The sequence below is a fragment of the Amphibalanus amphitrite genome, unplaced genomic scaffold (assembly GCF_019059575.1).
Source record: "Amphibalanus amphitrite isolate SeventyFive unplaced genomic scaffold, NRLGWU_Aamphi_draft 000141F_arrow, whole genome shotgun sequence".
Lineage (NCBI taxonomy): Eukaryota > Metazoa > Arthropoda > Thecostraca > Balanomorpha > Balanidae > Amphibalanus > Amphibalanus amphitrite.
Window position 1 is genome coordinate 76438 of NW_024881636.1, and position 21661 is coordinate 98098.

Here is a 21661-nt window from a genome sequence, read left to right on the forward strand (position 1 = left end):
CGCCGCCGGCCAGGTAGACAAAAACGGGAGTCGGCTGGAACCTCGGCGACACAGGTGCTCCATTCCTGTTTGGTAGCCATGAGGCGAGCGCGACCCTCGCCTCGCCCAGGGAGCGAACGCACGAAGGCGAGCCACTCAGTACTCAGTGTTTGTGTGTGTGTGAGGAGGTGTGAATGGCGGCCGCTGGTCGGTACCAATCACAGGAAGATGCGGTTGATTGGATTTGTACTTGTAAGTTGCATATGGTGCATGATTAACTTTAATATTTTAGGCATTCAGTCAGCAAATTTTATGAACTTACGACAGCAACTATGTAATTTTGTGATATTAATCTTGTAATTTGGTGATGATTTTATGAACTTACGATAGCAACAGTGCTGCAGTGCAATTTGGTTTTTGGTAATTTTGACACTTTGCTGTAATCGATTTCTCTGAGATTGAAAAAATCTAAATAACAAGCAAAACGTAGTGTAATAAGGTGTATAGGCATGCTCTGAAAGAAAGATTGTAGACAATTTATAGGAAATTTAAACATAAAATGTGTTACATGAACACGCTATGCTCTCGAAAACATGAACACTCTTTAGGCATTTCTTTCATATCGCCTCTTGTTTCTTACATTTCTAGCTTATCTCGTTCTAGATCTACGAATTTCTTTGCCAAGGAATACAGATACGGCTCGTATAGACGCTACGTGCAGACTGCAGTGCCCACTGGTCACTGGCGTCGTGGACTATAATATTGACAGGTTGAATTTAGCTTTTCAATAGCTTTCAAAACTCAGTCTTACTGTTTTCTATATTTTTGTTGGGCAGCGTCAAGGCTGAAGAGCTGTTTGCATTATGCAACTTAAAACCAAATGCCCCATTTCGGTGAACAATCTGGTACCAATAGAAGGAAAAGCCTACGCCACGTTGTCATGCACGATACCTGTAAGTCGTAACGACATAACGACAGATCAGTATATGACTTATGGCCGACATATGACTTCGACATCATATTGTCGCTACCGTCCTATTCAGTGTGAGCACCGGTCGCCCTGATGTTAACCAACACAGCGATGGTTGTTGTCGCTCACCCATATCGTGTGCCTCCCGACCTCTGTTGCCGACGCCGGCCGGTTCTGTCTGGGTACGGTTATGCAACCACCTGTGTTACATGATCATTGGTCACGACTGATGGCTGGCACGGCCATTCTGCTGTCCGCCTGGTGGTCGCGGTGGGCCCCCTGACCCTGACGGGGACGGAGGCTGACCCCTCCCCCTCCTCCGTCCACAGCCGAGAGGAGGGTGCAGTTCTGGTCCATGTTCCTCAAGAACTGGCACGTCACCATCACCTACTGCTTCGTTTTCTGGTCGTTCGGCATGTGCGTGGCCTTCCTCGGACCCACGCTGGGGGATCTCGGTGAGTGGCGAGCGCCGAGCGATGACGGGATGAACGAAGAATAGAAAAAGCTACAAAGCCCGAGTCTGGATGCAAATGATAATAACGCTGGCCATAAACTTCTGTATACGGAGGTCTTCACGAGAGACCTATGCACTGGCGATAGGGAAAAAAACGTCATGTGCAGACCTATGACTTTTTAGACATAAACTATTGATAATGAAATTAGGTGGATAAAACATTTTGGTTATATTTTCAAAAATAACAATCGGTAAACGTTCTTAGAAAATTCATATAAGTAAGTATTCATCAAAAGGTTAGGTAAATCCGGCGGGACAATATTACAACCTCGATGCATCTGACGCGAAATGTTTGCGTTGGCAGGCTGTCAGACGGAGACGCCGTTCGCCACCATGAGCTGGGTGTTCTTCGCTCAGGCTCTGTTCACACTGCTGGGCTCCATTGTGGGCGGCGTACTCGTACAAAGGTGAGTTCACAGCCTGACAAAGGTGAATGCACAGACTGGCAGTCCTTACAGAGCCGGGTAGGGCTCTGTAACGGGCGTTAGCAACACTCGCGTGTGAAAACGGAAACCGGTAACCGTTTTTAGGCGGGCATTCGAGGAAAGCGGGTTTCATAATACTGGTACGTTCATGATGTCACTCGATAAATCTCGTTCCTTGTGACCCGACTCGGCGATAGCTCCCTCGGTTTCTGTGTGTCCTTGTAATCCTGATAATCAGATAAATGTCCAGACCTGATTAATCGTATCATTAAACGTGACATTTTGAGGCGCAGTAGATTTATGTAAAAGTTTGATTACTAATTTATCGATTCTCCCAAATGAACTAAACCAGTTAGGCACCAGATGCTGATCAGCGGATCATGGGCACACCGAAGTCTGCTGGCTCTCGGGTCCGGATGCATACACAATCTCGCAATCCACTGATCCGTCTGGCCCCCGCCCGTTCCCTTTGTGCGAGTCGCACCCCACCGCTGCCCCGTCCATCCCTTCCAGACACCGCAGCCCCGTCCATCCCTTCCAGAGACCGGACACCCCGCCAGGCGGAAGGAAGGCGGGCCCCACACCCCTCCTCCGCCCCTCACACACAGGCCCGATCTTCCCTCTCCCCCCCCCAAACACACACAGGTCCGACCTCCCCTCCCCCCCCCACACACATACACACGTTCGCCAGGCTCGGTCCCTCGGGAGTGCCGGAACGCCCAGGTTCAGAGACCCAACAGCGGGCTGTCTCAGCCGGTCAAAGCCGAGATGACACGCGGGATATGATCAAACAATCTACGCAGTCCTGGCTTTTGTATGATCAAAGTGAAGTCCATAATGCCACACGTTGAGGCTGTAGAATTTGACTGTGTAGTTCCTCTGCATTAGTTGGATGAATACCTAGTTGACTTTTCATGTAATAGGTATATTTGCTTATTGTAATGTATCTTGTATATACATGCTATATCTTGTATAATACATGCTATTTTTATTTTTGTAATGCGCTAACACTCACACATTTGGTTGATGGATGCATAGCATGCTTTTATTGTTGCCCTGACTGTTGCACTGCACCTTCACTTGAATAGAGCGCTAAGCTGCTTAGTGTTTTGTAGCTAGCTTATCGTGCAAACATGTTCGTTGTTTTACGCACCGCCTCGTGCCTCCTGCCACAGCAATGGGCACGTGTGTACGTTATTCGCTACTTACTCTCTCACTGTTTGCTGCCTTACTGACGCTGACCTGACGATCGCGAGCTGCACCCCTCACCCCGCCCCGTGGTCTGTTTAAGAATCATGGACGGCAAGTCCATGCTACCCGGTATGTCCTGTCTGCCGTTCTGTTCCGGCTCCGCCCACTGGAGGTGAGCTGTGACGTCAGCGTCACGTGACCGGCTGCCCGGGCATCGCCTCAGGGCAGGCCGCTGCCTGGGGGCTCCGCGTCGAGGCGACTTTGGGTGGACGGCGCCAATGCACGTGGCGCTGAGAGTGGGGTGCTTGTTTTGGGTTTGTTGGGTCGTCGTCCAGACGAATTTCAGGGAGCTGAGTTGGCGTGTTTTGTGGATAGCTTCTTAGGTCAACGAAACATCCTGGGTTTTAAATTGTGAACATTGGATAATAACACGCAAGCATGCAATCCATCTACATATAGGGCAAGAAAGAGACATAGTTTGCCGAGAGGACCGACTGTGGCTTGCGGATTCTGCTTCCGATGGCAGGAGAAGTCATGCATGGTCTAAATGAGCACTAATGGATTGATTCGATCAACTATAGCATCTGGTCAAAATGCTTGGAGGGTTACTTAACGCATCGTGGGAAAATGAAGATCTGCCAGCTATGAGACGTAAGGGATAAGTTGAACCTATTGCGCGAGTTTTCGACTCCATTCGCTCCAATTGAACCTGCATGACGGACATTACACATAAGCATGGTTGTGTCTGCGAGACCGACCCATCTGGGAGCCAAGAGGTCGATATGGCGATCACATATCAACATCTGCAAGGGTAAACACAAAGTTGGAAACCGAGACGATGCAGCGGTTAGCTTGCAATGGTACCTATGTAAATGCATTACCAGCCCAACAAAGATCCGCTTCCGCATGCTAAACCGGCACCAGTTTTGCCCGTGCATCATGCCATGAGTGTGTGCATTGTGCTTTTTGCAATGTGATTCGTATGCATGCGCCTGATATGCATTGCAGTGCTGTCGAGTTTTGTGTGTGTGCTGTTTTCGTGTCTGACTGTCTGACTGAATTTGAATCTGATGTGCAAGTATCCAAAGTAGGTGCTCGATCTTCTATTTTGTGACAAAATAGGCTCAGCAATGTCTAAATACACCGATACATGCGCACATAATTCGACGTTTGGTTTTGCGCACAACGAAATGCTCATTCCCTTTCGCTTGTCTTTGCTAGTCTCGTTGCCTTGATGTGTAGCTGTGCTTAATTTGAGTTTCTCGGCTGCAGTATCCCCTATTCAGCTTTATCCATTGTTGCGCTCGCCATTATGACATCAACCAGGATCTGCGGATAAATAACTATGGAAACTGATTGTCGGCGCCCAGCTGCTGTTGAGGTATGCGGTGACGAGCCGCTGACGCTTACATGGCAATGCGTCCACTCAGTAACGGGTGGCCGCCTTGGGGCGGTGGTGGCCGTCCCTCTCATGACCGGGCCACTTCGATCCGCGACCCCGCTGCTCGAGAAGACGGGCAGCTCCATTTTTGCCCTGCTAACGTCTCTGTCTAGACTGTAGCCGAAATGTCAAATATTACTCAAAATGGGCCTCAGCGAACTCAGCTTTTAGTAATGTTACCGTACTTGTAATCATATCCATCAAGAGGCCGTGATGCTTTTATTTCTAAGTCGTAACTATGCATTGATCAGTTATATCGGTATTATCTTTGCCTTTAAGGCACTGAAAGGCTGAACATTTGTACCAGTCCCGGTTGCTACCCCTGAGCCTCCACGCGGCCGGTCGTCTGTCCATCTCACGTCTCAAGACGGTGCAGAGGTTCAGACATGCTGTGTCGTTCTCGGTGGACCAGCTGAAGGCTGGGCAGCTGGTGGTCCCGAGAGTGTGAGGGTGGGTGACCAATGACCAACCGTTCACTGGCCAATATCCGACTCCAGACCCTCGGTCAGTTGGGGACTGGGCGGCTGGGGGTACCCTGGGCCAGTTGGAGCGGCTGGAGGCGTCTGGAAGCGGCTGAGGAAGGGGGGAGGACCCTGCGCCGGTTTGAGGCTGGGGACTGCGGAGGCTGGGGGAGGCTGGGAGCGTGGCTGACCGTGCCGCCGCCCCCGTATTGATCCGCCCACTCGCCTCCCGCGGCCCGGGCCCGTCCCGGCCGGAGCGGCTACACTTCCGCCGCTGGTCCGCCCACCCACGCCGCTCCCCGGCCGACGAAAAGCGGCCAAATCCTCCGCCCGTCGGCCGGCCGTCCGCGCCAGGACCACTCAGGGTCACCAGCAGTCCGGGGGATTCGAGCTGCTTGCAGATGCAGCCGCCTGAGCTCGGCGGCGACGGTAGCTGGCTCAGTTACAAAAAGAGAAGCTTCTCCAGGCTTTGTAAATTCATGAGCTGATGGGGTTAAAGGGACTATCCCACCTTTAACATGGGGTTTGAGTTGAGATAGCCAAGTTTGCGGCGAGGTTCAGAAACCACTATCTATCTAGGTTGCAACCCCGCGGCCTCTTGGTGTTGAAGAAATGTGTTCCCTTCATTTGAAAATGGGTCTTGTACAAGGCCCTATCTTCAACATGGAGCGACCGTTAGTGTGACGTCACCTCGTTTAGTCATTCTGATTTAAATGGGTTTGTTCGTTGAAAAATCGCTTAAAACTTGGTCTGAACTTTGTTGTGGTGCCTACAGAGCAAAAAGAATCAGCTTTATGACAGTACAGGGTGTCTCAAAAGTTCGCTTACACATTTCCCATGTCAATAAAGCATATAAGAACCGGCCAAAAATCTAAGGTTTTGGTGTCCGTGTGTACACTAGACAAATATGCATGCTTTGACAACTGATTCGGAAGGTTGGAAACCAAACCCTTTGCTGTATCTCCAAAAATATTTGCCCATACCGATATTCGTCACTCCGTCAGCTGCCGGAGGCTGATAAAAGGTTACCAGCTTTCAAGCTCTTGTAGGGGAATCCCCTGCAGTTTCTGCGTCGGATTTAGGTTTGACGAGCTCCCCGGCAACATCCGCTTCTCCCTGAAAGCCGACAGCTTACATCGACACCATCCGTGAGTATTTTGTAGGTCTTCTCTGGCGCTAACTCCTTCATGAATGACTGGCGCCGACTTCCCAAGCACCATTTTTCTTTTCAAAACAACCCCATTCCTGAACAAATGGGAAGTGCCAGGGGCAAATTTTTCGCAGCATATCGTAGCAGAATGTGTCGGCCATCTGTTTCTTAGACACATTTTGCAAATTTTGCAAATCCCGAACGCTCGTCATTCCCAATGCCAAGACCTTCGCTGGGTTCCGGAGTGTTTTCCTCAGGAGAGGTTCTGCTTTGTAAACGGCCAAAACCTGTCCATCGTGCGGTTTTGTCCGGATTTTGTGTGTAAAAGAAAGCTATTTGCTCCAGATCTGCCTCTTGAAACTTCGTTAGATAAAACTTTACATTAATTGACACTTTTGGAGGGTCACTTGTCCTCGGCATTGACGATTTTCGCATTATTTTCCCTCAAAATTTAGCGTTATAGATATTATAAACAATTTTAAATGATATTTTGTCTTTATTTTATGATGACCTGCAATTTTTGAAACTGGGTAACCTCTGTCTGTGAGCTTCTAGTCAGTTTTCAATAGTTAGGACTGCATTTTCAGCTGCTTTCCGGAGCACGAGTCTGCTGCGGTACAAGGGTCGTTCAAAGCGCTGTTAGTCTCGCATGGTTTTGTCCTTCAAAAATTTTAGCCACCGTTTTTATTAGATGACTAACATGTTGTACTCATCCTCGCCGACACTTTGCCATGTGTCATTTCCGACCTAACCATTCCCATTACTCGTGAAGCAGAGAGTTTCTCAGCCGACCCGAGTATGCGACCTCCATTTTCATGCCTGATCCATAGTCAGAGGTGAACCCTTTTGTGAGCTCATGAAGGGTCGAATGCGCTTGAAAACAATGAAGCTGCTTGAGGAAGGTTGTTACCAATGCCCATGCAAAATTTCGACTGTTAATTTCTTGTTGATTCAGAATTATTGACAAAAAAGCATGGCTGGTACCTGTAAGCGAACTTTTGAGACACCCTGTAATGTGGCCTGGGGAAGGAGGTAATTTTGGGCTGTGACGTCACATATTTGAAAGTTAATGTTTGGAATATGGGAAGCCTAAGATGTTTAATGAAAAATGAATGCCAGAACCGTGTTCCTGGTCATCCAATCTATAAAGTCGGGCACAATTTAACTGGTTTTAACAACATTTTAGAAGGTGGGATAGTCCCTTTAAAACGAGGTCGTGTGGTGGGATCTTGCTGTGGTCCCAGCCGCTGGTGGGGACACGGTGCGCTGCTGTCCGAGTGTCGGATGTATACGTTACGGTTGTCAGCCGAGCAGCTGAGAGAATTGCCATGTCTCCGGATGTCCAGACGCCCGATTTCCGGGGGACGTGCTGGTTATGTCATCTGTCCAACAGCGGAACTGTTTGGAAATGTGTGTGCCGGCCCGGCCGGGCCGCGGCCCTGTCACACCCACAAAGTGTGGCCTCCAGTAACGGGGAAGACGAAAGCCGTTCCTCACCTTCGGACAACACTGCCTGATGCATAAATCGCCATCCCCAAGTGAACGTTTCACCTGGGTTATCTCGTGCCATGTTGTCCGATATGACTCATCGGACCAGCCGCGGCTGCTATCGGCACATATTGGTGCTCTGCTGATCGGCCCGCCGCCCTATCCGGCTGAATAAAACCCGCGAGTGTCTGAATGAACCGGTGAATAGCCGTCCGATATTCGAACGGTGTAAACCTTACATGGAATGCGTATGGACTGTGTATATCTACGGACTGCTGTGGCCTAACTGCGTAACTGAGTTTTGCAATTGCTCATGTGACGTTCCAAGCGCTGTTGACCTTCTGCAGTGGTCTGGTAGCGTCCTGGCGCGGCGGTAATCAGCAGCGTCTATTAGGCAGATGCGGTCTAGCCCGTGCCGCCAGCCGACACCATCAGTGCCCTGTCGGCTTTGATGGAACGGCTCAGAGGGGAGAGGGCCGCGGCGGTCCGAGGAGAGAGGGCCGCAGCGGTCCGAGGGGAGGAGAGAGGTCTATGGTCCATAGAGGGGAGAGGAAGGGGGCTGGTGGTCGCTGAGTGGTCGAAAGAGCAGCGGGTCAGTGGGTCCGCCGCCCGAGCCGCCACGGCCTTTCCTTCACCTCCAGAGTATGATGTTGTCGACTTCTACAGCTCAATTTGTCGACGGCATCCTGCATTAGCTGTTTGAGCCTCTTAGGTCTACGGAGCAAGGTTGTTGAGCATTGAGGCTTCCCATGTCTGAAGCGTGAAGAGTCATATGCGTGAGAATGCCACTTACCCGCTGACTACTCTCTTCTGGTCAGACCACTGACTCACCCATCTGTATCTAAATAGTCGGGACGTCGGCCACTCCCCCAGCCTCTGGTAGATGTCAGCGACTCACCTATGTGCGCTGCGTGATAAGGACGTCAGCTCAGCTGACCCTCCCGTCTGCTCCCACCAGGACGTCAGCAGCTGACCCTACCCTCTGCTCCCACCAGGACGTCGGCAGCTGACCCTACCCTCTGCTCCCACCAGGACGTCCGCAGCTAACCCTCCCGTCTGCTCCCACCAGGACGTCGGCAGCTGACCCTCCCCTCTGCTCCCACCAGGACGTCGGCAGCTAACCCTCCCGTCTGTCCCTGACAGGACGTCGGCAGCTGACCCTACCGTCTGCTCCCACCAGGACGTCGGCAGCTGACCCTACCCTCTGCTCCCACCAGGACGTCGGCAGCTGACCCTACCCTCTGCTCCCACCAGGATGTCGGCAGCTGCTCCCACCAGGACGTCGGCAGCTGACCCTACCCTCTGCTCCCACCAGGACGTCCGCAGCTAACCCTCCCGTCTGCTCCCACCAGGACGTCGGCAGCTGACCCTCCCCTCTGCTCCCACCAGGACGTCGGCAGCTAACCCTCCCGTCTGTCCCTGACAGGACGTCGGCAGCTGACCCTACCGTCTGCTCCCACCAGGACGTCGGCAGCTGACCCTACCCTCTGCTCCCACCAGGACGTCGGCAGCTGACCCTACCGTCTGCTCCCACCAGGACGTCCGCAGCTGACCCTACCCTCTGCTCCCACCAGGACGTCGGCAGCTAACCCTCCCGTGACCCCGTCTGTCCCTGACAGGACGTCGGCAGCTGACCCTACCTTCTGCTCCCGCCAGGACGTCGGCAGCTGACCCTACCCTCTGCTCCCTGGCAGGACGTCGGCAGCTGACCCTACCCTCTGCTCCCTGGCAGGACGTCCGCAGCTAACCCTCCCCTCTACCCCTGCCAGGACGTCGGCAGCTGACCCTACCCTCTGCTCCCACCAGGACGTCGGCAGCTGACCCTACCCTCTGCTCCCACCAGGACGTCGGCAGCTGACCCTACCCTCTGCTCCCACCAGGACGTCGGCAGCTGCTCCCACCAGGACGTCGGCAGCTGACCCTACCCTCTGCTCCCACCAGGACGTCCGCAGCTAACCCTCCCGTCTGCTCCCACCAGGACGTCGGCAGCTGACCCTCCCCTCTGCTCCCACCAGGACGTCGGCAGCTAACCCTCCCGTCTGTCCCTGACAGGACGTCGGCAGCTGACCCTACCGTCTGCTCCCACCAGGACGTCGGCAGCTGACCCTACCCTCTGCTCCCACCAGGACGTCGGCAGCTGACCCTCCCGTCTGCCCCTGGCAGGACGTCCGCAGCTGACCCTACCCTCTGCTCCCGCCAGGACGTCGGCAGCTAACCCTCCCGTCTGTCCCTGACAGGACGTCGGCAGCTGACCCTCCCCTCTGCTCCCACCAGGACGTCGGCAGCTAACCCTCCCGTCTGTCCCTGACAGGACGTCGGCAGCTGACCCTACCTTCTGCTCCCACCAGGACGTCGGCAGCTAACCCTCCCGTCTGTCCCTGACAGGACGTCGGCAGCTGACCCTACCCTCTGCTCCCACCAGGACGTCGGCAGCTGACCCTCCCGTCTGTCCCTGACAGGACGTCGGCAGCTGACCCTACCCTCTGCTCCCACCAGGACGTCGGCAGCTAACCCTCCCGTGACCCCGTCTGTCCCTGACAGGACGTCGGCAGCTGACGCTACCCTCTGCTCCCACCAGGACGTCGGCAGCTGACCCTCCCGTCTGTCCCTGACAGGACGTCGGCAGCTGACCCTCCCCTCTGCTCCCACCAGGACGTCGGCAGCTAACCCTCCCGTCTGTCCCTGACAGGACGTCGGCAGCTGACGCTACCCTCTGCTCCCACCAGGACGTCGGCAGCTGACCCTCCCGTCTGTCCCTGACAGGACGTCGGCAGCTGACCCTCCCCTCTGCTCCCACCAGGACGTCGGCAGCTAACCCTCCCGTCTGTCCCTGACAGGACGTCGGCAGCTGACGCTACCCTCTGCTCCCACCAGGACGTCGGCAGCTGACCCTACCCTCTGCTCCCACCAGGACGTCGGCGCACGGCGCCATGTTGGTGTCACTGCTGATGCTGGCAGTCACGCTGGCCATGGTGCCGCAGTGCTGGAGCCTCTCCATGCTGGCACTGAACCTGGCCGCCATGGGACTCTTCATGGGTATCATCGACACCGTGGCCAATCTCTGCATGATCCAGCTGTATGGCTCCAATGTGGCGCCCTTCCTGCAGGTATGTACGGCTCGAACGTAGCGCCCTTCCTGCAGGTTGGTGTTGGTCGGCTGAGGCCAGGGAGAGGAGGAGAGGATTAGTCAGCCCAGAGTACCTGCTGGTCTGAAGGGGACGGAAAACGATACAGAGGGGCATGGTGCGTCATGCAGAAGGGTCTTGTCGGCCGGGGGTGCTGTCAAGAGGTACTAGTATGAAAAGCGTGGGGGTGGAACTGTTGGTACTCTGTATCCTTTACCCTGCACGGTAAGCTTTTGAGTGTTCATTAATATGCATCTCGAGTACCGCTATGCCCGTGAAGCACAGGCAGTGAGGCGTCATTTACCCGCTTGGTATTCTGGGCTGCTGCAATATCCGACCTACCCCAACAAAGTGTTACTTTACGATGTAATGAATAGAAGAGCGCTCTTACATTCTCGTTTATAAGGTGATGAGTCGGTAGCCGCTAAATTATGTCTCCTGTCATCATTATGCGCCTCAGGGGTCGGGACTCATCGCCAGCCATCATTCACTGGGTGATTGTGGCGATCTGCGGCTCAGGCCGATGGCGGCAGTCTCACGTCATCGGCTCGCCGCCCGAGCTGCTCGGCAGAGCGTCCCATCAGCCCGAGGGACCCCCGAGCCCGAGCCGCCCTAAGCCCCGCTGACGGTCGTGCCTCATTCAGCCGCCGCGCTAAGCCTCCTCTGACTGGCAGCGCTCTGCCCATGCTGGGGCTGCTCGAGTCGAGAATCGTCTCGTCGATGTCTAGTCGATTTCCTTGTAAACTGACTGACCTCGCCTGGTGGTAAGAACTTGAGTTCTCTCTCTCTCTCTCTCTCTCTCTCTCTCTCTCTCTCTCTCTCTCTCTCTCTCTCTCTCTCTCTCTCTCTCTCTCTCTCTCTCTCTCTCTCTCTCTCTCTCTCTCTCTCTCTCTCTCTCTCCCTCTTTCCCTCCCTCTAACGCCCATTAATCTCATCACTCTTCTCTGATCTCTTATCTCCACTCAGTTCTATTTCTCTCTTTCCCATCCGTTCCTCTCCCGGGCCTACATGATCCTCATCCTCCCTTATTCCGACTCCAGACGCGCAGTAGGTACGCTAGTGTAGGTCACACGGACATGAAGTGCCGCAGCCTGCTCAACGCCTGCCGGACGGAAGGGCTGAGTCCGTGAGCCGCGTGTCGCCACTGCGGCGATAGCACGGACGGGACATTAGTGGCGCACTAATCGGCCGCCGCGGCGACTGCGGCGCGTCAGTGACGAGTCGCAGGCGCGCTGCCGCTGCCGCTGCTCTCTGAGATCGATGGAGCGGACGGCTCAGAGGGCTCAGAGGCGCCGCGCGCGGCCGGCCGGCCAGTCTCCTCGGGCGGTGACACTAATGTCTCTATCGGCCCCGACAGCGGCCATCGATCGGCTCAGTGGCTGCGCGATCAGCGAGCTCCCTCGGCGTGAATGATGCCAGCGTGCGCGCTTAATTACTCTCTGGATGTCATCGGCCGCGACTCGTGCCAGTCAGCCCGCCTGCCATGGCTGGCGCTCCGTCGGTCATGGGTCGGTCTGGAGACGGAGAGGGGTCGCCTATCATCCGCTGCAGCCACAAATGGTGCAGCGACACGAACTCTCGAGTCGTAAACTGAGGTTATATACGTCCCGTCGCTTATCGTTGATGACAACTGCAGACGGCACAGCTAGCATCTGCACGCATGGTCAGTCACAATAAAGATGTTTTCGTCAGTTATTTCCGATGTCGTCGGCTGCTGGCCGATGACTCTGTCCCGGGGTCTCGACGCGCCCCAGTCCGCCTCTCTGAAGCACCCATCGGAGTAATATGTTGAGCGGAGTGACGGCAGCCGGACCCAGTATTCTGTTCGGGGCGTGTCACTCGAGTGGGGGTCGGTGTACGGCGTCGGAGACATACCTCCGCCTCGACCAATCGCATTTGTTGCCGTGTTCGGTGGGCGGAGCTACAGGGGCTAACTCCGGGGCAATGTGATGTGACGTTGTTGCTCGAGCAGCGCGTATAAAGTGTTCGGGCGTACGTAGTGACATGCCAGGCGGCCAGTAATAGGAGACATATGTGTAGGAGGAGCGCGACGCCACTAATAAAGGTTTATTGCAGCACGTTCTCATTCGGAAACTGTTCTTTATTTAATTCTTCTGACTTACTGTGATCAGCAGGCTGAAGCTTGTTTGATTAATTTTGCTGATTGCTGGTTGAATACATTTGTTTATTGTGAGATGAATTTTATGTTATGCAGCATTTTGCTAGCACCAACCACAAATGTAGACACTGGTCCTTCATCACCTACCGTCTATGATTTCTCACAACCCCATTGACCTCTGGCCGTCTCGTGTCCTCAGGCGCTGCACTTTTTCTACGCGCTGGGGGCGTTCGCGTCTCCGATGATTAACGAGCCGTTCTTGCTGAAGAACCCGCACCACTGCTTCGCGCTCATCGACGACATTCTGCAGGCGCGCGGCAACTCAACCGAAAACGAGGCAGCCCTGCTCGAAATTCTGCAGCACTCCAAGATCCAGTACGGCTTCGAGATCATGGCGCTGCTCCAGGTAAATGCGACCGATGAACGCGAAATGGCATTCGACAAACTCGATTGCTTTTAACCTGATGTAGCTGTTTAGCGCGTGGTGCTATTTTTATGCTTGAATTGGTCATAATCAGTACGGTTGCGGATGACCTATCATCTAGGTAACCTGGCAAAGCTCTGACCTGACCTGATCTGATCTGACCTGACCTGACCTAACCCGCCCCCCCCCCCGCCGCAGATCCCTGTGGCGATCCTGGTCATCACCGTGCTACTGCGGAAGCGCAAGGGCTCCAGCTCGGAGACGTACGAGATTGATGAGAGCGGCGGCCTGACGGTCCACCACGTGCCGTCTGAGGGCGTCATCGACGACCACAACGCGGCCTCAACGCGCCAGGTGGCGCTGGTCACCATCTGCGCCATCGTGCTCTGCTTCATGTACGACGGACTGCAGGTGCGTGGAACAATAACGCAGTGTGGTTTTTTATATAATTCAACATAGTCAAGGCATTTATTAGTCACGAATGTGCTCTCTTATTCCTTCAACACTTCAGCATTTTGGGCTGGTCGCGTACGCTCTCGCCCAACTAACCCCGCCGCCGCCCTCGGCTGCCAGGGTGCCTACGGCGGCTACATCTACAGCTACGCCCGGAAGATGGTGTCGGATCTGACGGCCACCGAGGGCGCCTACCTGACCTCCTGCTTCTGGGGCACATTCGCCGTCGGCCGGCTGGTGTCCATTGGCGTGGCCACCAAACTCTCACCGGCCTTCATGATCATGTTCAACATCGTGAGTGCAATGGTGGGCTGATAGGCAAATTAGCATCATCCTTACATTTTTACGAATAAAAAACACAGGCACTGTATCTTATGACTGGTTACGTGACAACCAGTGCCTATCTACCAGTATAGCGCCTTTAGGGGCGACTAACGGAGCGAGCGAGGGGGTGAGTCTTGCACGTGCGAAATTTCGAGGGGTACCTCCAACTGACTTGTGCACGGCACCCTACTGACCGGTTTCTAGCGATGTGCCAAATTTGAGCACAATCGGCCCAGCCGTTCTCGAGATCTGGGAGCGGCACCCTGCACGTGCGCACGTGCAAAATGGGTCCCAACTGACTTGTGCACGGCACCCTACTAACTGGTCCCTAACCGTGTACCAAATCTGAGCGCCATCGGTCCAGCCGTTCTCGAGATCTGGAAACGACCCCTGCACGTGCGCACGTGCAGCAGCACCCCAAGTCTGGCACATGGATATGCAGTGCCTAGTGGGTGCCTACCTACATGCCAACTTTCAGCGCAATCGGCCAAGTAGTTACCGTAAACCAGAGCAACTTTGGTCCATCGGTGCAACTTTGGTCCACCATGGAAAAGATACTTTGCTGATTTTTTAAAAAATCCATCGTAATATTTGGGACATTTTTTCATGCAGGCAATATAGCCCAATATGCGCCCTAACTATGTGTGAACAGACCTGCTTTTGTTATGTGACCTTGACAGCAGCAGAATTTTTATAATAAAAGCCTTGATTTTGGCGCAAAAAACAGAAGTTGCTAGGATGATGTAAGGAGCGGAACTGGTAAGAACTGGAGCGACACTGGCTATCTAGACAGTAAGTACATGAGTTCTCCAAAGGCTTAGAGGAAGAAAACCCCCATTTTCTTTTTATGGTCATTTTTTAGGGGTGGTGGTCAAAGTTGCAAGCACTTTTTCCGTCAAAATGCTACAACTTTGGTCCACCAGGAAATCATTCTTAGGAAGCTTCTGATCACTATAGCATACCTTTTTCGTCATTTATGACAGTCAATGCTGGAAGTTATTGATGTTGATAGTCGATTGGTTATGCTGCTGCGTCTATATTTCATTTTTAGCCCTCCAAATCCAGATTATTTCCCCGCCTGTTGTATTCCATACCTATCCAATATGATTTTTCCTGTTTCAGGTCCGAGTTGTGCCATACGATCCTTTGATCCTGCTTCACTGTTAATGCTATGGGAGGAGAAAGTGCAGGAAAGTCTAGAAAAAAAAAGTGGGAGGTCGCACCTATCAGAGGTACTCCCAAGAGACACCAGCCTCCCATCCCGGTTGGCACCCGTGGACAATTCACCTTCATTTGTTAGAGAACTGTCAAGTGACTTCTGAAGGTGCTGAGTTTTGTGGTTCTTACTCAGCCGCTCATTTAAAAGCCAGAGTGCTCATGTGATTTTACTCCATCCAAAGCCCGGAACAGCCGTTCACTGTGAATCTGTTGCCCCATTGTAAACCAGTGTTTCTGTGATTGTTTTCAGCCAGTTGAAGTCCTGGTGTGTCAGGATATTTTTTAAAAGAACTTATGTGGACCAAAGATGCTCTGTAAAATACCATTTTATTCGTTAGCATTGAATAAAATAGGATTATAATCAGTGGTACAAAGTTGTAAAACCCCTCTACAACTTTGACCACTTGTTCAATAAAAAAATAAAATAACTCAAGATGCTAGGATTCTTTTACTCTAGAGCAAACTGTTGACAAAGGTTGTAGCTTCCACCTTGCAAAAAAACTAGCCAGATTGGACAACAGTTAAAAAAGATATTCAACAAAAACCTAAAAAGTGGTACAAAGTTGCTCTGGTTTACGGTACCGAGATATTGCAACAATTACAAAACTGACACCTCTTCGTTTTGCACGTGGCACGTGCATAAGGGGTCACCCACATGCATCGGGAATAGCCCAATACTTGGTAGAAGGAATGAAGCTACCCTACAAAAATTACCGCATGTAAATCGGTCAAGTGGTTGCTGAGATATAAGCCTCGCAAAAGCGTCCGCACGGCCGGCCGGCCGGCCGGCCGGCCGGCCGGCCGCTCATACTCAGAAATTTCCGTTATTCTACGTAAGACTCCGCTCGCTTCGCTCGCTCCGTAACAACAATTTTGGGTATTTCTTGCATTTTTATTGGCAGAGTTGCTCATATTTAGATTGCATGAATTCTTATCATCTAAATGCGTAGTTGCACAGTTATGCAAAGCTGCAACTAAGTTACATTGAATCTAGATTTCAACCTTACCGCCTGGATTTTTGGGGATAATGAGCTCATCTCACCGTAATCCATCTGTTTTGGGCCAACATTATTCGCATCAGCTCTAACGGTTTGCGGATTAAACGTAAGCTGAATCTGCAAAAGAAACGAAAGTTTAGACAGTTTGCTTGCGAAACACAAGATTTATTACAGACATCAGCTGCCTGGTTGAAAGAGATAAACGTTACGAGCATACCTCAACAAACTCTTTGTTGATGCATCAGCTGAAATAACTTCAAAACCATTTATAACAAATTGCAGTGACCGTCTATCTTCGTGTTTTCCGGCAAAAGTCTTCTCCAGCTTATCAGGATATCCTTTGGGTGAACGCGAGTTCTTCCACGGCCGCCTCAGACGGGCAACACGATGCTCCTTTAGATATCCATCAGCCGAGCTGCCCAAAAGCCTTAGTGGCTGGCTGGGCGCGGCAGTCTGCCCCGCCGTCGGCGCCTCTCCCTCCTGGCCGCTGCCCGCTGCCCGCTGACTGCCCTCCGACCGCTGACCCCGGGCTGACCTCTAAGAAGCGGGTTTTGCCGCGGGCAGTTCGGTCAGCGGAGTTCAGTCGTTTGGCGACCGGAGCGCTCTGTTAGCGCGGATCGATGACCCGTTCGCCGGGGCGGTGGATAGGGACGGCCGCCGCCCGGTTACTGGAGCCGGGCGGGCCTGGTCACCGTGTCCGTCCTTATGACTGTGCCGATCGTCTGGGGTAGAGAGGCGTCCGGGTAGAGCGGGGGAGAGTAACGAGTTGTTGACGGCAGTCGGAAACGGGCTGCTGATCCCGGAACGTCTCATTAGTTCAGCTGAGAGGTCTCCCCTAACATGTAGTGGTAAGGCGACCTGAGCTGTTTTTACCGACCTACAGACACTGACTCGTCTCTAGTTGACCTCACCTAACCCGACTCGCATTGATTGGACCGGTTCTGACCTGACCTGACCCGACACGCGCTGACCTGGCCCGCCCTGGCCGGCAGGTGGGCTGCGGTATGGCAGCACTGCTGATGCTCATCTGGCAGCACAGCCGCCTGGTGGTGTACGCCGGCACCTGTCTGTTCGGCCTCTCTCTGAGCAGTATCTACCCCACCACCATCTCGCTGGCTGAGACATACATCGACGTTAGCTGTACGTGACAACAGATGGCGCGCAACGCGGCCACTTTCTAGAGCTGCAGGACGCTGAATGTTTTGTGTAACATTTTGCACAGCACGTCGTGTTTTTAGATGGCGTTTTTAGATCACAGTTGATTAGAAACATGCCAGGAGCATGCGTATAGCTTTCCGTTAGCAATAACCGTCTAATTTTTGGTCGATCGGACCGAATGTTCGGTATCATTTCCACCTACCAGTTTATGAATTGTAAACGGCAAATGGCACTTATTTTGTTCACTCTCCAGCATGCAGTTATTCTGTCAGCGACTGGGCTGGTGACGATACACCCTCTGTTACAGCGGTGATCACCAGTCTGATTGTGGTCGGGGCAGCCGCCGGGGAGATGGTCCAGCCCGTCGTGGTCGGACACGTAAGTCAATCTTCTTTTACCCTACTTCATCTAGACTTTGATTCGAAACGGCTGACTGCGCTCTGCTTTACAGTCCACCAGTATGCGTGGTATACTGCTTGTGCGGAAGCTTATCCCCCGCCCATAGATGGCAGCAGGGTAGACGCCTGAAGTTATGCTGTGCCGCATGACACAAGAGTTTAGACGGGCGGGCCTAGCCGTTTTTCTCAGTCGCTATTTGACGGATGGGAATGTTTGGGATATCGTATTGGTGGGAGCCGTTAATTGTCGATGACTCCGATAATTGGAATTGTGTCAGTGCGCTACACTGGCAAAATGGGGGCGTTTACCTTTAAGCTTTGTCATATAAAACTGTGCAACTGAAACTCTTGACTGGAACTGTACCTATGCTGAATGCTGATTATGGAAGTGGTTTAGTTAAACTCCTGTGATTGGTGACAAGTGTGACATATTTTGTGCCTTTTCTGCAGGAGTTCGAGTCGGTGGGTCCAGTCATGTTCCAGATCAACGTGATTCTGGTGGTCCTCATCTCGATCATCGTCGTATTTGTCCTGTTCGTCGTGGGTGCTTCGATAAAGAACCAGGCTGGTAAGTGAATACAGATGGCCCCTCTGTTAGAATAAATGGGTGAAAGACGTCTACCGTACAAATGATAATGATTTTTTTTTCTCATTCGATGACACCAGTAGCGTATATCACCTAAGATAAGATGCTACTGCTTGTACTACACATTATACACCACGATGAAGAAATCTCATTACCCGTTGACCGACTCTCTCCGTCAAAGCACCAGGCATCCTCTGACGGATCTCCGCCCCCCCCCCCCCGCAGGTCTATTCCGTCTGTTCCGCTGCTGTATGGGATCCGGCAGTGACCCCGGCGAGGACACCGGTCTGATGAGTCAACACGTCACCTACTACTCACGCATGCCACATGAGGTCAGCTCCAGTGAGCTGCACTTCAACCCCAACGGCAAGGGCAGCTAGGTCGGCCTCCCGGTCAGCTAGATCGGCCACCAGGTCAGCTAGGGCGGCCTCTGGGTCAGCGGGGTCAGCCTCCGGTCAGCGGAGTTGGTCCGTCTTGCTGCTGTGGGGCATCTGGGTGTGTGCCGCTCCAGAAAGATGATTTGGTGAGGTCGTGAGGCGCAGACCGGTTATATGAAGGTGGAGGTATACCAGGACGGTCCGGCCGAGGTGTTAAGTGGAAGTGTGAAGCGATGTCTTGCGGAAGTTACGAGTCTGTCGACCGATAGGTGGCACTGGATGATTGGTTGTCAGCATCGGGCATTAGAGGAAGATGAGAACGCGCTGAGAGAGCGACTAGAAAGCTCGAGGACTTATTGCTGTTATTTGTCGAACGCTGTGCGTCAAGTGTTTGTGTAAGAGACAGTGGAAAACCGAAGAGAGGACGTTAAGTTATGATGGAGGGCGGAGCACAAGCGCTGATGTCGATGGACTGCTGGTGATTTCTCGGCGAGCCAGGGGCGTCCGTGGATACTATGTCGTGTGTGTAGGAGAGACAGATGCGGCGAACACTACGGAGAGAGTGTGATGTGTGAAACGAACTCTGGCGAATGCAAGTGTCGAGTATGATAGAGGGCGTGTGTGGAGCTGAATGAGCCGGCCGTAAGAGGCCCCGAGGTCCGTGTGGTCACCCTTTTGGGACACGACCGAGTGCACGACAGTACGCCATTCATTTACGGGAGGCTGTTGAAATGTTACAGGACGGATGTTGTTGTTCGGATGTTTATTATCATTTATCGGGAAAGGGCTGTTCGTACACGTAGCTGCTGGGGTATATAGCCATGAAAACTGTCTACGGAATGGAAGCGTTACGACTGATGGGGCTCCAGCAATAGTTACGTTTTGTTATATATTTCCTCCCACACTGGAAGCATGCGCATCATCGCATGAAATGGTAAATTGGAGAACCCTAGGGACTTTGTTTTCGATCGCAGCCCCTTACGCGCTCAGATGTGGACAGTGGATGAGTCATTTGGTTTGGTCAAGACAATTCGGTTTTGTTTTTGTCCACAGGTTATTGGAGCTGTGAGTGTATTTATGTGCCATGACAGATGTGGCATACGATTCAAATGTTCGCTAGCGTAGAATGGGTGTTCTCGTGTATGTCTATCTCTTGAATTCTCCGACCTTTCCTCTCCAGTCCATGTGCGTGAGTTTTTTTTTTTTTTAACACATTTGGTAATTATTTTGAAATTTAGAATCATAACTTTATTTCAATGAATCTTAAAGCAATTTATACTTGTTCCACCAGTGCTTCCTAAAGAATAGAGCCCTTTTCTCGCACGTACCGAACCAAAATTGAGGCATATCATTTTATTCTAAAACGGCACGCGTTCGCTTTTCCCGACTACTCGAAGTTCGTAGCTGGTCCGGGCGCTGCGCCTTGGCACTTGGCGTGTACGATTCCAGTGGGCTGCCATGGTGTCTGGGTAGCGGTGCCGTGTTCAGCTGTCGAGTGTCTGCCCTTCCACGATTCCCTGATCCGTCGGTTTCCTGTGGCGGTAATGAGATATGCCTCCCGAGCCGCTAATCGCTCTCTGAACCGCGGGGGCACGGTCTCCGAGTCTTTAGCCGCGGGGCGTACGGTCCGGCTCCAGCCGCGTGGCTCGCCGTCCGGCCTCGGCCGATCGGCTCTCGATGGTCGGTCACCGTCTCACTACCGGCTACTGTTCTCCGTAAGACGTGTTGTCAGCTCGCTGTGACTGTGAATGTCTCGTCGATTTCAACATTCTCGTCGATATCTATGCCTCTGGCCACGTTTTGCGGTCGAGTTTCTCAGTCTTTATCTAGAGCTGAATTCTCCGTCTCTCGGCTGACTGCCGCCGTTCGAGCTTAGGAATAGGGATAGATTTAGGAAAGGAGCGACTAGTTCGAATTGTTCGATGTGCTTTCAGGAACAACTAGACAGAACTGCACTCTTTAGGCTTCGGTCCGGTTTTGCCAACACTGCGCACAGTGTTTTTGCTACTCCAAAAACAACATGTACCTATTATCAATCTCACGGTTTTGACTTCTATTCATCTGTCGAACGGTTGTACTATATTTGTGTGTTCGTACTGTCCTTATGGTGTTTGTATGCATGGATGTTGTTTGAGTGCAGACTGCAGAGGCTGCAGATATTTATTTAATGGAAAATGCTAGCAGAGACGTTGTTTGCTTCGGGTGAACGAATATGTAGTTGAACAATGCTATGTTTCGATGTAGGCATATGTTATCTGCGATTGAATGTGTTATTTGTCGTTTCTTGCTCCTTTCTTTTGTGCAATCATCTGTTACCTAATTTATTGTCCGAACTCTCGTCTTTTTCTGACTGTTTTCTGTGTGTTGGGGAGTGACTGCTGTTTAAATATAGGAATCATACATACAAGCGCATAATTATGTCATGTGATATAGGCTTAACTCTAATGGTAGCGCCCTTGTATATGTTATAATAGATGTGCTCAAATGATACTACTGTTTCTTTTTTATCGGTGAAGTGAAGACCGAAGAGAGTCATGTTCTGTAGGTATTCACGGGCCAAGGGACAAGAATATTACACTATAGTATTCGGACCTCGGGCAGTGCATAAGAACACCCAGCGGTCCTCGTTTTGTCACAAACTTTTTTGTCTTGGCACTTACCGGAATACTGACATTCGTCCACGCACACTTAACAGGAAAAGAGCGATAAAAATGTAATGAGGCCGAAGAAGTCCGCATTAAAATTACAGGCAATATACAAAAAGTCAATAATGGTAATGAATTAAAAAATGAATATATTAATGAAAGAAATCTGAAAACGAATGGATAAAATGATATCCAAACGACTGATCAGTATAATGAC

The 21661-nt window shown here is 52.1% G+C and overlaps 1 protein-coding gene across 4 annotated transcripts in view; it reads left to right on the top strand.

The window, feature by feature from the left end:
• LOC122382501 (major facilitator superfamily domain-containing protein 4A-like) overlaps positions 1-21289 on the top strand; it is a 56300-nt gene extending 35011 nt beyond the window's left edge. For 2 of the 4 annotated variants that reach the window (XM_043367899.1, XM_043367900.1), the window contains exons 3-13: positions 1279-1404; positions 1768-1870; positions 3180-3251; positions 10531-10726; positions 13063-13269; positions 13486-13698; positions 13861-14034; positions 17273-17420; positions 17746-17816; positions 18287-18404; positions 18648-21289. In XM_043367899.1, the coding sequence (XP_043223834.1) occupies positions 1279-1404; positions 1768-1870; positions 3180-3251; positions 10531-10726; positions 13063-13269; positions 13486-13698; positions 13861-14034; positions 17273-17420; positions 17746-17816; positions 18287-18404; positions 18648-18802 (1583 nt within the window). In that variant the 3' untranslated portion in view covers positions 18803-21289. The remainder of the gene's footprint in view (positions 1-1278; positions 1405-1767; positions 1871-3179; positions 3252-10530; positions 10727-13062; positions 13270-13485; positions 13699-13860; positions 14035-17272; positions 17421-17745; positions 17817-18286; positions 18405-18647) is intronic. The other 2 variants (XM_043367901.1, XM_043367902.1) reach the window with 1 other exon arrangement.
• The last annotated feature ends 372 nt before the right edge of the window (positions 21290-21661 follow it).